At 42.0% G+C, this 14,296-nt stretch overlaps 1 protein-coding gene across 5 annotated transcripts in view; it reads left to right on the top strand.

Moving 5' to 3' along the window:
• Nucleotides 1-14,296, top strand: part of evi5b (ecotropic viral integration site 5b) — a 57,269-nt gene that overhangs the window by 37,316 nt on the left and 5,657 nt on the right. For all 5 annotated transcript variants that reach the window (XM_076278433.1, XM_076278430.1, XM_076278429.1 and 2 more), the window contains 6 exons: nt 342-473; nt 826-966; nt 1,202-1,360; nt 1,996-2,142; nt 3,451-3,546; nt 9,527-9,622. In XM_076278433.1, coding sequence (XP_076134548.1) covers nt 342-473; nt 826-966; nt 1,202-1,360; nt 1,996-2,142; nt 3,451-3,546; nt 9,527-9,622 — 771 coding nt within the window. The remainder of the gene's footprint in view (nt 1-341; nt 474-825; nt 967-1,201; nt 1,361-1,995; nt 2,143-3,450; nt 3,547-9,526; nt 9,623-14,296) is intronic.

Raw genomic sequence — 14,296 nt, 5'->3', positions numbered from 1 at the left:
AGGGTGTTTGAGCAGCTGTTTAACATAATGTAGCTCGTTGCTGACTTGTGTCGTGAGACCCTCCATTACACATTATGCAAACAGCCTGTGGAAGAGTTGCAGTGGAAATTATGATGCATTGTTCAAAGCTTTGTATGCAGCGCACTGCACATTAATTATGAATGACACGAGGGGTCCATGCTACAGGAGAAAAGCTGTTCTGTGAGTGAGATTAAAGCAATGCCCTCAGAACCTCTACATGATGTGTGATTTTGCCTTTCTAATAGCTCTACGTTGGTTTGATATAAAATGATAATAGCATTCTCAGTCATTTTCTCACTCTTAGTCTCTCTCTCTCTCAGAAGGGGAACTGTCGTTACTCGGAGGACTTCATCCTGCAGCTGGAGAAGGAACTGGTTCAGGCCCGGCTCAAGGAGGCCGAGTCTCAGTGCGCCCTCAAGGAGATGCAGGACAAGATCCTGGACATAGAGAGGGTGTGTCCCATTTTTCAGGCTATGCACACACTATTGTATTACGCTAAGCAGGATGAGTACTTTGACACAATGATAACAAATAACTGTGATGTGTTGATTAATGACCGTGTGTCTTCAGAAGGCCATCCATAGAGTTTAAAATGCACTGGAATGGAAATTAATTCTTCATTACGGAGAACTTTTGTGCAATATATTAGCAACCCATATATTAATGTGCCACTTGAATTTCATATAAATGGAGTGCACATAAATCATATTAATGGAGTGGAGTCAGTAAATCACCAGATTTACCTAACCCTAGTGGCACAAGACCTAATTGACACTGTTGTGTGTGTGTGGGTGTTTCTTTCAGAGGAACACGTCATTGCCGGAGGAGAATAACGTGGTGCAGCTGCAGGAGGAGCTCATCGGGGTGAAACTGAGGGAGGCGGAGGCCCTGACTGGACTCAAGGAGCTCAGACAGCAGGTCCGAGACCTGGAGGACCACTGGCAGGTCAGCATGCACACACACAAACACACACTTCATCATGATCACTCACACTCATAAACATACTGTACACAAAGAGTTTGTACAAGGAAGTGTACCAACTATAAATACAACTACTTCCTCAACAGCCAAAACCTTAGCCATCTGAGTATGTTTGTTAATTAGACGATGGGAGTATTGCATGTCACACTACCCAACGTAATAAGTCTGTGTTTGTGTGTGTGTGTCTGTTTGTGTGCAGAGGCACTTGGCGCGGACGGCGGGCCGATGGAAGGACAGCCCGAGAAAAAACACGGTGAGCGAGCTCCAGGACGAGCTGATGAGCGTGCGGCTGAGGGAAGCCGAGGCCCAGGCCGAGCTCCGAGAGACACGCCAGAGGATGCTAGAATTGGAGACTCAGGTAACACACACACACACACACACACACACACAAACAAATAATAATTTGTAAAGCACTTTATGTTAATTCTCAAGAAATCTCAAAGTGTTACAGAATAAAAATGACATTAAAAACAGTAGAAGAAAGAAAAAACACATTAGAATATCAACAAAGGCTGCAGCCATCAAGGTTAAAATCAGCAGCTAGCCAGATTAATTAACACACACAAACACACACAAACTGGCACCACTTGCATACTCACATTGTCAGACTCAAACATGAACATGAGAACACAAAGTGAAATTCACACTTACAGAAAGATGAGCATGTGCACATAAATATAATTCATATAGAGACGCCAATGTTCAGAGTAATTTTGCACACTAGTCAAACTTTGAGGCAAAGTCATTGTCGTGGCAGTGTTTCGTGCTTATGCAGCTTGGCTTCACTTGTAATGTCAGGACCTGGTCACTAGAGGGCAGCAGATATCTAGCATTATTTGTTCTTGGCAGCTTTTGTTCAAAACTCGAGAGAAAGTATACATAGGATGTAACTATCCTTATTTACTAGGTTAAGATGGTACGGTAAAACACAGAATGAAGTTGAGTTGTGTCTAATGTTCTTTCTTTGTCCTGCCATGTTACCCTGGGAAACAGAACCAGATCCATAGCAACCAGCTGCGGCGAGCCGAAATGGAGTCCCGGAACGTCCAGGAGCGCCTCCAAACCGTGACTGGCCAGAACAAGGAGCTGCACTCCCAGATGCAGGTCGTCAAGCGCAAGCTGGCCGAGATCGAGTGTAAGGTGAGGAGCCGCCACCCTAACCCGATTGGTACAGTCCATTTCAGCTTTGACTTCTGTAAAAGCTTCCCTCTTTGCAAGACAGCGAGCAAACGTACACACTTACTGTAATTTCCCAACTACAGTATAAGCCGAGGTTTATACATTGATTTTTGTAAAATTTCTTCAGCTATGAGGTTAATACACGGGGGCAGTTAATATGGTATTAATATGGTTTCGTTTTTTTAACTTGCATAAAATGCTGTCCTGCGGTTTATACACAATGCAGCTAATGGACAGAAAATTACTGTATGTCTTATATACTGCCTCAGAGGAAGCAATAGGTTAGTGTTTAGTTTGTTGGAGCAAAACTAAAGTCAGGAAAAGTGAAATTGATTTAATGAAAGTCCAAACAAAGGCATAGTTGGTCACTCAACACTAGTTGGTCCAGGTTTGCTTGCCTCAACAGCCACTCCTGACATGGACATTACTGATTTATGTCAACGACATGTAAAGAGATAGTTTTGAAATTTACCTTGGTTGACCCTTTGTAATAGCAAGTCAACATCACCATCACAGTCATCAGTGGGACTGTGATGGTGATGTTGACTTGCTAGCGCTGCTGGTCTCTGTGATTGGGTTTGCTAGCAAGTATTTCACCATGCTCCCCCACCGTGAGTGTGTAGAAAGATAACCCGGCAGCTCTCTTATCTGATGCCTCCGCAACAGATGAGAATCGGCGCTTGCTGGGACGGAGAGAGAGAAAGAAACAAAAAAGGAAGTGTATAGGTTCTGCTTTTAACTTTGTTTTCTTAGCTTTTTTTCTCTTTTTTTTTTTGCACATCCATCGGGTCAGATTGCCTGTCTCCACAGCACTGTTGAAACTCTTTGCTGATAATGAACCAGAGCATATCCGAGCAGCGCATCTGTGTAAATGCACTGTTTAAATGCACTGTGTAAATGCACTGTGTAAATGCACTGTGTAAATGCACTGTGTAAATGCACTGTGTAAATGCACTGTGTAAATATCTGTGTAAATGCACTGCGTAAATGCACTGTGTAAATGCACTGTGTAAATGCACTGTGTAAATATCTGTGTAAATGCACTGTGTAAATGCACTGTTTAAATGCACTGTGTAAATATCTGTGTAAATATCTGTTCTTTTCTGTTGTCTCATTTTGTTTCTCATTCTGTTTCTCATGCTGTTTTACCTCCCTCCCTCCTTCCACTCTGTGTCTCTCTGTGTCATTCTTTCTCGCGGTCTCTGCCTATCTCTCTGCTTCATCAACCCCCCCACCCCCCCCGTCGCCGTCGCCGTCACACTTCGGCAGAATAAAGAAGAGGTGATGGCTGTGAGGTTGCGAGAGGCGGACAACATCGCGGCCATGGCTGAGCTCCAGCAGCACATCTCTGAACTGGAGATTCAGGTACTCCTCCCTCCCTCCTTCTCTCCCTCCCTCCCTCTCTCTCTCTCTCTCTCTCTCTCTCTTTCTCTCTCTCTCTCTCTCTCTTTCTGTTCCCCTCTACCCTGCAATGCACCAGACACACACTCACACAGACACACAATTACAATTCAGAGTGCTATATTGCCTTATATTGGCTATATTTGCCAAAGCAATCATTATACATAGGACAATAAATCCAAACATATGTCAAACTGCCTATCACTTTACATCGGTACTGTATGTACACACACACACACACACACACACACACACACACACTTCACTTCACATAGCCTATGGTATAGATAGATAGATGGATAGATACTTTATTGACCCCCAAGGGGAAATTCAAGGTCCCAGTAGCTTAAGACATCACACACAACATACACTTACAACATAAACAGTATGATAAAATAACAAATCCACATGAATAATATGGACAGTAAAAGATACTAAATCAAAGATCCACATGAATGTACTAAGGGATATATAAGCATGAGGCGCGCTTGCAGTGAGTTGTGACAGGTATGTCACAAGTGTCATCGACCATACTTCTCATAGTGTCCTTGCCGTCAGCAGTCTGATGGAGTGTATCACCACTGTCCCCCAGTCCCTCAGCCTCTGCTGATGGAGTCCATCCAGTTTACAGTCCAGAGTGCTGTCTTTGTTGCAGTGCACAGTCCTTCCAGAAGAGTCCAGACCCAATGCAGCGTACAGTTTACTGTTTATGTAGGCCGTATTCATTTGTCCACTCAAAACCACATTTCTGTTACCTAATGTGTGTCTGTATTCAACTAACTGATAGAGCACATCTCAGAGAATGGTGCCACCTTTCGATGGCTAGTAAACCAGGTGTTCATATTACCTTTTGGGAAGTATGTTATTTTACCCTTTTTAAATGTATTTTTTGTTTTTGTTTGTTTTTTCTTGCATGCACACTTTGCATGTGTGCATGGACAGTGCTGTGTGTGTGTGTGTTGTTGCTTTCAGTTGCATCACTTTGGGTATTACTAATCCTCAAGAAAACACGAGCCAAACATTGCAAGGTAACCAAGCCAACAGCTACACGAGAGATAAACTTTGTTCCACTGGCTCACAACTCCGAGCAGGGGACTTTTTCATGCAAATTAAAATGTCATAGCGCTTTTTGAGTGAGAGTACAGAAATCTGCACGATTTATGATAGCTGTCGACTCATCTGGTCTGATTTTATAAGTTGAGCTCATATCAGCAGTGATGCATGCAACCACAGTTTCTTGACTTGCACAGGCTATTTTTGTTGCATGTTTCTGTCAAGAGGATGGTGTGCTGTGCGTGTGTTTGTGTGTGAGTGTGAATATGTTTGTGTATGAGTGTGGCTGAATATGTGTGTGCGTGCAGATGTGCACACACACACATTTTTTTGTATCTCATAGGTGCACACACACCCATTTGTATATTTATCTCAGAGGTGTGAAGGGACTTTGGTAGTAGTTTACTTGATGTCTCTGAGCTTGTCTTAGCAGATTTATTATTATTATTATTATTATTATTATTATTATTATTATTATTATTATTCTGTTCTTCAAACCTGTCTCATTTTCAGCCTAGTCTTGGTTTCCATTTGACTCATCCCACACAGACACTTTCCTCTCCACAGATCATAAACACCTCAATTGTAAATCTGAATCAGAGGGAGAGTACATAGCAAACTGAGGCAAAGGTGATCCAGGTGTCTGAGAAACTCGATCAAAAGTCACCAAAGATGTTCGTTCTGATTTGTTCCACAGAACTGCTTGCATAAACTTAACGGTTTAACTGGTGCCGGAGCAAACAGTCCTCTGACAAAGAGCAACCAAGTTAATTTGGTTGTGTTGCTGTGACACTGTCGTCTTGAATATCCCAGTATGACTGTGTATGCGTGTAGACGATGGCCTTTAACTTTTTATGGTGGAGTACCTCAACTCCGCATGATGACAGAAATGGGGTGCATGTGAAGACATATTGTCTGTCTCGGAAAAGAGGTGTTAAAAAAGATGGGCTGTCTTGAATCACTCAGATTAGAGTGAATTGCTACCATTCAACCTCAGCCATCAGTGTTATCCTAAACCACAGTAAAGTCATATCACATACTTTGGTTTTGCTGCTGCTGCTGCTGCACTACTATACTACACCTTCAGTTGCAGCTGCTAAACGTTGATACCTGCCAAGACACCAAAGAAAACATGGAGGCACATTGGCCTTATCATGGTGGTTTACATGCTTGGGTGCTTGTGTTGGTCGTGGCCACAGCCTGGACATGCTGTGGTGTTCTTGGTCAAATTTGGCTAGTTCCTGCACAGGTTTGATTTGATGCCCAGGATTCTGAAACTCAGCTCTCTCTCTCTCTCTCTTTCTCTGTTTTTCTCGCACGGTTGGGCCTGTGGTTTGGTTGCCTCGTTGAGGTTGCAGCTGCGGGTTGGCCCTGGCATCAGTGCTCTTACTCTGGTTAACCTGACACTACAGGCCTGGAGCAGTGGCTTTCTCTCAGGTGTAATGGTGGGGACACGCTTTTGTGCAACAAATACTGATTTATGCACCCAGCCTGATGAGCATTTATGCACCCAGTCCCATCTGTTTCTGTTGATATATGCTGTGTGTGTGCCTGTGCGCGTGTGTGTAGATTGGTAGATTCGCAGGCCTATCTAAGAGAAAATCTATGTGGCTGGAAAAATATCAGATGTAGGCATCCTTGCTGTGTAGCACAGGCACATATGTTTTCTGTATCCGTGAGTGTTTCAAGTTGTATTTCACCTCTGGAAATGTTTGAATCCATTTAGTTAGAAATTTGATTGGTGGATTCAAATAAAGAATTCACATATCTATACGTGTCTGTCTGTGTGGGAGGGGGCCTTACGCCTTGTGTTCTGTGTGCTTCTCTCTAAAGGTCTAGTGTTATTTAAGTGCATGTGTGGTTACCACGGCACTACTCCTGGTTGCTTGTAGCTCACCACAGACCCATATTAGGAGTAAGAAAATAAAGCTCCTAGTCTTGATAGGTGTCTGAAAGACATTTGTCTTTTATTAACTCTCCCTCTCTCAACAACTCTGATGAAATGAGTCATCGCAGCTTTATGTACCAAAAAAAGGGCCCACATATTTTTCTCTGGCACCTTCCCACACCGTCACAATTCAGAACTTTTTTGACTTGTTATGTTGTACAATGCATTATATACATACAATGCATGAGCGTAGTTGACAAGAGTACAAAAGTTGTTGTACCTCGTGGCATGTGAGTGAGTGAATGAGGGGAAATATGTATAAAGAGCTACATCAGAAAATTATTGTCCAGTACGCATCTATCGTTTGTATGGTACAAACAGTCCTGTGTTTAGCACATAGAGGTTGCTGCATGCAAAAGCTTTTTCAAGACCACAGTTTAGCAGTCATCTCCACCAGATGAAAAACCACATCCTATCAGGGTAAGATGCATTTGCTGTTTAGAATCAAAGCCTGTGTACTTCTGCACTAAGATTTTGCGAAGGAGATTAAAATGCATCAGTGGCTTTTCTTGTTAAATAATGATCAGATGTTGATCTTTCCTGTAATGGGTTTTATTCGCCACAGAATGATTCACTTTCCTGCCATCATTAGTCAGATATATGATTTGATCCAACACTATTTGAGTGGGATGTTATGGTTGTTCTGCGGGTGTTGTTCTGCCATGCGTAAACACAGATTGAGCCAGTCCGCCTTACTGTTCATTTTCGACATTTTGTGTAATCTGGTTGCAAATATATGTTCGCTCGGAGAGGACTATCAAAAAAGATTCATTTGATCTTGAGTTTTGTTTACTTCTGTGTAATCTTGAGTTTTGTTTACTTCTGTGTAATCTTTAGTTTTTTTGTTTGGTGGAGGTTACAAGTGAGTGTGACCTTTTTTCGCAGTTGAGATATTGCACTACCATCTGAGGAAATCTCGAGAGGTCGTGCTTCCTGCCTTGAGCTGTTCTTTGTCCTGCTGTCATTCTGTGGCGGGCAACGTTTTTCAAAATGCAAATCTTTTCTGAGAATGAAGCCATCATCCACTTCTCCTGGGGCCTCTGAGAACTGGCTTCCCCAGAGGCCCTCACTGATTTCAAGTAGGTCCTCACCGAAGTGTTAGCTGATATTTGTTGGCTACGTAGCATTAATCGGTATCGCCAAACTTATTACTATGTTAGTGAAATTAATCGAAAATGCTCGGGAAAGAATTCCCTGCAATTTCAGCATTTATTTGGTACCTGACACTAGCCTGAGATGATGTTATGTGAGTGTGTGTGTGTGAGAGAGAGAATTTCTGAATTAGGGGGACCTCTAAGCTAGAAGGCAGCTGAACGTTGAGGAAGCCATTACTTAAAGACGTTTGACGCCCCTCCCTGACATAGCCTGGCACCTGACCTCTGAGGGCAGTTCCAACGCAAGGAAGTCGGCTAACGGCCTCTTTCCTTATCGTCCTCAGCTTAGGGAAGGGGGGGAAGGGCGGGGGCTCACAAACCTCAAGTCAGAAACACAGATTCTTGGAAAAAAACGGTGCACCTCTGCAGCCATGTGCTGCCCTATCTGGGCCCCACACACTCTACCACAGGAACCGAAAAACCACCCGATCCTTTTGGGGAGTGAATGACTGTGTGTGTGTGTGAGCGAGAGAGAGAGAAAGATGGCAATCACACCTCACCTCTTCCCTTTTTCAAACAGATTTGTGTTGTTTTTGGCTTTCCCCCTAACTCTGTCAGAACCCCCAACTCCCAAGGCCAGGGGTGTGTGTGTGTGTGTGTGTGTATTTGTATATTTGTGCACATACGTATATGCATGGCTCTGTGTGTGTGTCCTTGTGTTTACATCTGGCTCCAGGTGTCTGGCAATCACTAGCGTAAACATGCTCTCTGTCTTGTTTTTGTCGCGCTGTTTTCTTGCGGCTGCCAAATGGCAGTTCCTCAAGGCACTATAGAAAAAAACGCAGACAGCAGCACTCCTGTGTCAGTCAGCGAGAAGAGGCCATGTGTGATGGTGTTTTTCCCCCGACAGCTCGATGGACACGTCTGGCTGGAAAACGGCTTTCGCTCAACAGTCTCTGTGGCAGGTGTACCATCTGCCAGCTGTGAGAGAGTCTATAACACTGTGGCACTCTGCAGTCTCTAAATGTACTATCAAATATCTATCCACTACACCTAACCCTCAATGGCAATTAACTGCTAATGGCAAGTCACTGCTAACTGACTAATCATACCCTGGGTCTAACCTACATCATACATTTCCCCTCGCCTATACGCCATATCATCTAAATTCTAGCATTTGCCATGAAATGGTTACTTTACTTCTTCTGAACTCTGAATGTAGAATGTAGAAATTTGTATTTTAGTATATTTTTATATATTGTATTAAGTGTTAGTATAATTTGTATTTTAGTAAATTTAGCATATTCTTTATCTTCTACTGTCCTTACTGCTTAGTTGTGTTTTTATATTATATACTTTAATTACTCTTTCTGCTGTTAAAGAATGTGTTTGTGTTGTATGTATGCTGCTGAGACCTTGAATTTCCCCTGGGGATCAATAAAGTATCTATCTATCTATCTATCTATCTATCTATCTATCTAGACTTAGTGGTCTTCCGTGCTCAGCATTTTCAACAGGTAGGTTGTAGAGAAACAAAAGGGCTGAAGTGGGACTGAAGGATTTGGAGTTGTTTTGCATTCATTTTCATGTTCATGGAGTTACCAGTGAAGAAGAACACATGAAAAGTTTCCCACAAAACTTTATCTGCCATTATCTGCCAACTACGTTTCTGGTTTGTGGCCAAAGAGAGAGCCACTGCTAGTTTCAGATACCAGAATCCACACTTTCACAATGACTTCCAGCCGGCAGTGTTTCAGTACTGTCAGTATTTCTGTTTGTGTCTACAGACCAAGGGGACCTTTACAATGTTCTGAACCTGAATTCTGTTCCTGGTTTGATCTCTCCACAGAAAGAGGAGGGGAAGGTGCAAGGACACCTGAACAACACAGACTCAAACCAGTACATCCGTGACCTGAAGGACCAGATTGCAGAGCTGAAACATGAGGTGAGGTCACCACAGAAAACTAGAAGGGGCACTCGAGAGGGCAGACCTCTGGCAAGACTAAATGCCACATCTTGCAAAACATTAGTGAAAATCAAATTGAATACATCAAGCTTAAACATGAGCCAGAGTCATTTCAAAATTCAGTGGGTTCTGCCTGGCCCATGCGTCACCTTTCCTCCACGTTTCATGAAAATCAGGACAGTCGTTTTAGTAGAAGCACACACAGACAGACCGCATGGAAAATGTGTGTGTGTGTGTGCATTTGTGTGCATACATGCTGTGGTGAGGCCATGTTTTGCAGAACAACACTGTGATTGACTCACCCAGCTAATCAAAGCACTAAACTGCCGTGAAATTCTGTTTCAGGCTGGCAAGACAGGTATACGCATGTGTGCTTTGTTTTCCTTTTTCAGTCCAGGTTGTTTTTTTTTAGGTTTTTGTGGTTCGCTTTTATTTTTGTGTAACCCTAGACATTACTTTGAACCATTTTGTGCAGCATTGTCAACGGTTTTGGAAGTGTCAACTACGCCCTCTTAAACAGGCTTCCTGTACCATGGTTGTGAAGCCGGTAAACACACACACACACACACACACACCTTCATCACCCTCCCCACTTTTCATGGTGTAATAGAGTTGAGGGACAAACGCCCTTGCCCTCCAACACAGCCAATCTGCCCAAGGCTACTAGTCACTCTGCTCTGGTATGATGGGGTTGTGTTCATTCATATGTGATTTGTTAATTTGTTGCGTTGTTGAAGTTTTGGCAATGCAGGTAAGTAGGCTGTTGCAGGTCAAAGTTGATGTGTGTCTCTCCCTATATTACTCTTTTAAAAAGTGTGGGTGGGTCTTAACATTCTTCCGTTCCCTTAAAGGGTGAAGGGAAGGGTGAAGGGTAAACTCCCAGTCATGACTGGCTGCAGAGTTTAGCATGATTAGCTTTTGCCTTTCCATTGGTAACAGTTACTGCTAGTCATGATGAAATGGCGCTCATGAGTTGAGAAAAACACCCATTGGCCAATTTCTGTCCTCTACCCTTTTGTTTCCTGTAATTTTAAGGTAATAAAAAGAAGTCTGGAGCGTCATCTTGAAAACAGTGCTAGGCTTTATACCATCATGATGCATGTTAGTATATTAATGACATTGTTGTATGGTTTGCGTGTTAAGAGAGTATAGGTAACTGGAAATATATTGTAGATACACATAGGTTTCAATGATGTAGATGTCATTGTTAAATACATCAGTAAATCAGTAACTGAAATTAATCCAGATACATGTTAAGTGGTCAAATAGTAAAAGGTTGAGATTGAAACTAAATATGAATCCTATCACCCACATCGTAGGCCACACATGTGTAGGTAATATGTTGAACAAATAGAAACTTCAACATGCAGTAACAGTCGGCTGCAAAGTAGGGACCAATTTATTATTTCAAGAAATTTGCAGACAGGCAGAAAAGGAAACACTCATTTACTGACTGCAAGGTATTGTGACTTAATCACCACAACATCGTAGGAAGTGTTCTCTCACAACCACTACACAATCATCTTACCAAGTAGTCTAATTGGTGAGAATTAGTATTTTGTCTTTTTCTTTTTTTTACTACAGACACTATAGAATGATTTTGTTGACCTGAGTGCTATGTCACCTTTTCCACCAAACATTCCTCATGTGGGCATAGCAGGTTTATTCCTCCAATTGAAAATACTGACATTGGTGTCCAAGATATCCCCGATTTTTGTTGGTCTCCATATCATGATAATATGTATAATAGTTTCTATCAACTATTGACTTCCTTTCTTAACAAATCTGCAATTGACATTGGCTGTGATGAAAATGTGCCCATGTTGTATTTTCAAATGCACACATACACAAAGAATCTCTTTCGAACTTGCACATGGATCAAGAGGTGAGGTCACAGATTTGTCAACTTGACTCGCACTCAAGACCACAGGTCTCCTTTGATTAGATTAGTGTCAGAAACACACAAAAGCCCATAGTAAAGCCTCTCCTGTGCCACCAGGATTTTTTGGGGTTATCCTTTTTGTGGAAACAACTAACTAATGGTGTTCATTTGGATTATGTCTTTCTGTTTCATTGTACTTGCAGGTCTGTATATTTCCCCTGTGTGCATGTACCTTATGTTCACGTGTAAGCATGTCTGGCTTTATTGCCATGATGTTTTCTTTGCAGAGAGACATCTGCCACTTAGTAGATATGCTCGGAATTAGTGGAGATTTAAAAGCCATACTTGGAAGGGGTCTGATTTGAGTGAGGGTGAAAGTGCATCAAGCATAGCAGTCCTCCAATTCATTTAACTCGACAAAAATGAAAGAATTTTTTGTTACTTTACTGATTCTAGTATACTTTCACAAGTAGTCATAGCACTCAGTCATATTTTTAAAGTAGTTAGTAAAGATCACACTTCAGAAATGGATAAACAAGTGTCGGTTCAATGGATAAATATAACTATACATTCTGTCTCAGGAAGTCACAAGGGTGGTGTTACCAAAAAAATTGATGCAGTATCAGGAAATTACCCTACCACATTTATCAAATTAGGAGATAATATTCCACCACAGCTTTACCTGCTGTTACTGGCATCCTCTGGCATTACTCGCGTCAGCAAGTCCTCTGGTTGTCGTACCGTCATTTTCCCAACTATTAGCCGCGGTTTATACATTGATTTTGCTAAATTTCTTCAGCTATGAGGTTAATATACGAGGGCAGTTAATATGGTATTAATATGTTTTGGGTTTTTTCTTACTTAAAACACTGTCCTGCGGTTTATACACAATGCGGATAATACACAGGAAATTACTGTAGAATTTCAGTAGATAGAGCAGTTGGTGCAAGAAACTTTGCAACACAGCTGTAAATTAGATTAGTGGATTTTGTTGTTTTTGGTTAGAAGTTGCCCCATATTTTTTGAAACTCTGTTTAAGACTACACAACACTAAAGCTTCACCATCCACATGCTTTAAGGATCTTAGTCTGATTCATCTTGCAGCCACCCCATTGCCATTTTGATCATTAGTGTGGCTTCTCTGCAAAGTTCATGACTCATTTTGTGTTTCTAATGATAAGATGTGCAGTGTCTGTCTAGGGATTATTCTGTCCTGCTAAGCCTGTGTAACTGGATGTTCATGAAGAGCCACGTTGTGGGTCGTAGATCAGCTTGACTGATTGAGTTTTTATTATTATTATTATTATTATTATTATTAAATTGTTCTTACATCGCTATTTTTGGCCAATTGGAGACCAATTGTCATCGTTTTCTGAAGCTGTCATGGTGTCGTTGAAATTTGGAAACTCTGATCCTGTCAAGTAGTTCACTGTTAATGCATAATGCAGCTGTGAACACAAGTAATGCTGTATTTTGTTTGAGTGTTTCTGTTGGATTGCTCTTCTGAGTTATCTGCATGCATATTGGGTCTTCTCAGAAGTCTCCCACAAAATGATCTAGTTATAGATAATTAGACAATTATCTAACATCAGTTAAAAGCTCATTACTGACATTAATTCCAGATAAAAATGTATCTACTTGCTATTTGCTGCCCTTTAAAAACTAGACAGATTTCTAAACGTTACCAGACATTTGTATAAAATATGTTACACGCAGCCCTTGAAGGTGTTGTTGAGGTACAGTAGTGATATTTTGGATACAGTGCACTAAATTATTTCTTATGCATTATCCAAATATGAAGTAAGAAGTAAAATGATGATTGCCACTTAAAGAAATCAAATCAAGATGATATACTGAGGCCTCAGCTGTGGATGCAAATGACAGAGAACTGAAAATAGAAACCCATTCAATGATTTACAAGGGCAAGATTAAGTCAGATTTGTACTCCGGAAAGAAAAAGAGGAGGGACAGAGAGTGGGTGAGTGAAAGAGAATGAGAGAGCGAGAGAGAGAAAAGAGAAACCAACAAAAGGCTAGTGGCTTGTGGTTGAACTGTGATGCACTAAATCATGCTATGCATGTTCCTCTCTGCTCCCTATCGCTGTGGCACAGCTGGGCCTGGCCTGCCTCAGAGACATGCGGATTTCCCTGTTCCCTCACCGCACTCACAGCCAGGGCTACGCACACACTGGTGATACAGCCGTCTGCAGCCTGCCATGCATTCTTGGGACACTGTCCATGACAAACCATTACTCCATTCTGAGTGCAAGTGCAACCACTTCTGTCAACAATGGTGTTGTTTCGTTACAATGTGGACATTACACGCTGTAATATATAGTAACGGTTTGCAATGTATTTTTGAGCTTCTATGCACTGTTGCCATCTGTTCGACTTAAGCCTACCGTGGGCATTGCAGTCACAGAGCAGTGTGTGCCTAGTGAATTTCTGATGTGAATTGTGCCAGAGTATTCTCAGTACAGCAGAAACTACTGCTTCAGCCCAATCTGTGTGTGTATGTACAACGTTGTGAAATCTCAACCTTGTACGTTTCACATGCAGAGCCTTTTGTAAATCAGAAAGTTTACACCTTAACACAGAGGAACATGGGGTGGGGGGGCGGGGTGTGTGCATGCAGTTTGGCCTTAGTGTGTACACACGGCATGTAGTTGGCTCTGCTATCGGTTGAGTGCTATCAAAGTTTCTCACACAGGTGGTGACAAAAACAAGCAGATAGATTGAAGTCTGAGGTTTAAGAAAAGAAAAAGAAGATCG

Source organism: Alosa pseudoharengus, unplaced genomic scaffold (genome assembly GCF_046254945.1).
Source record: "Alosa pseudoharengus isolate Yale_2024_CS ecotype anadromous, Long Island Sound unplaced genomic scaffold, YU_APseudo_1.1 YU_APseudo_1.1_scf_11, whole genome shotgun sequence".
Taxonomy (NCBI): domain Eukaryota; kingdom Metazoa; phylum Chordata; class Actinopteri; order Clupeiformes; family Clupeidae; genus Alosa; species Alosa pseudoharengus.
This window is presented reverse-complemented; position numbering and strand designations above follow the sequence as displayed.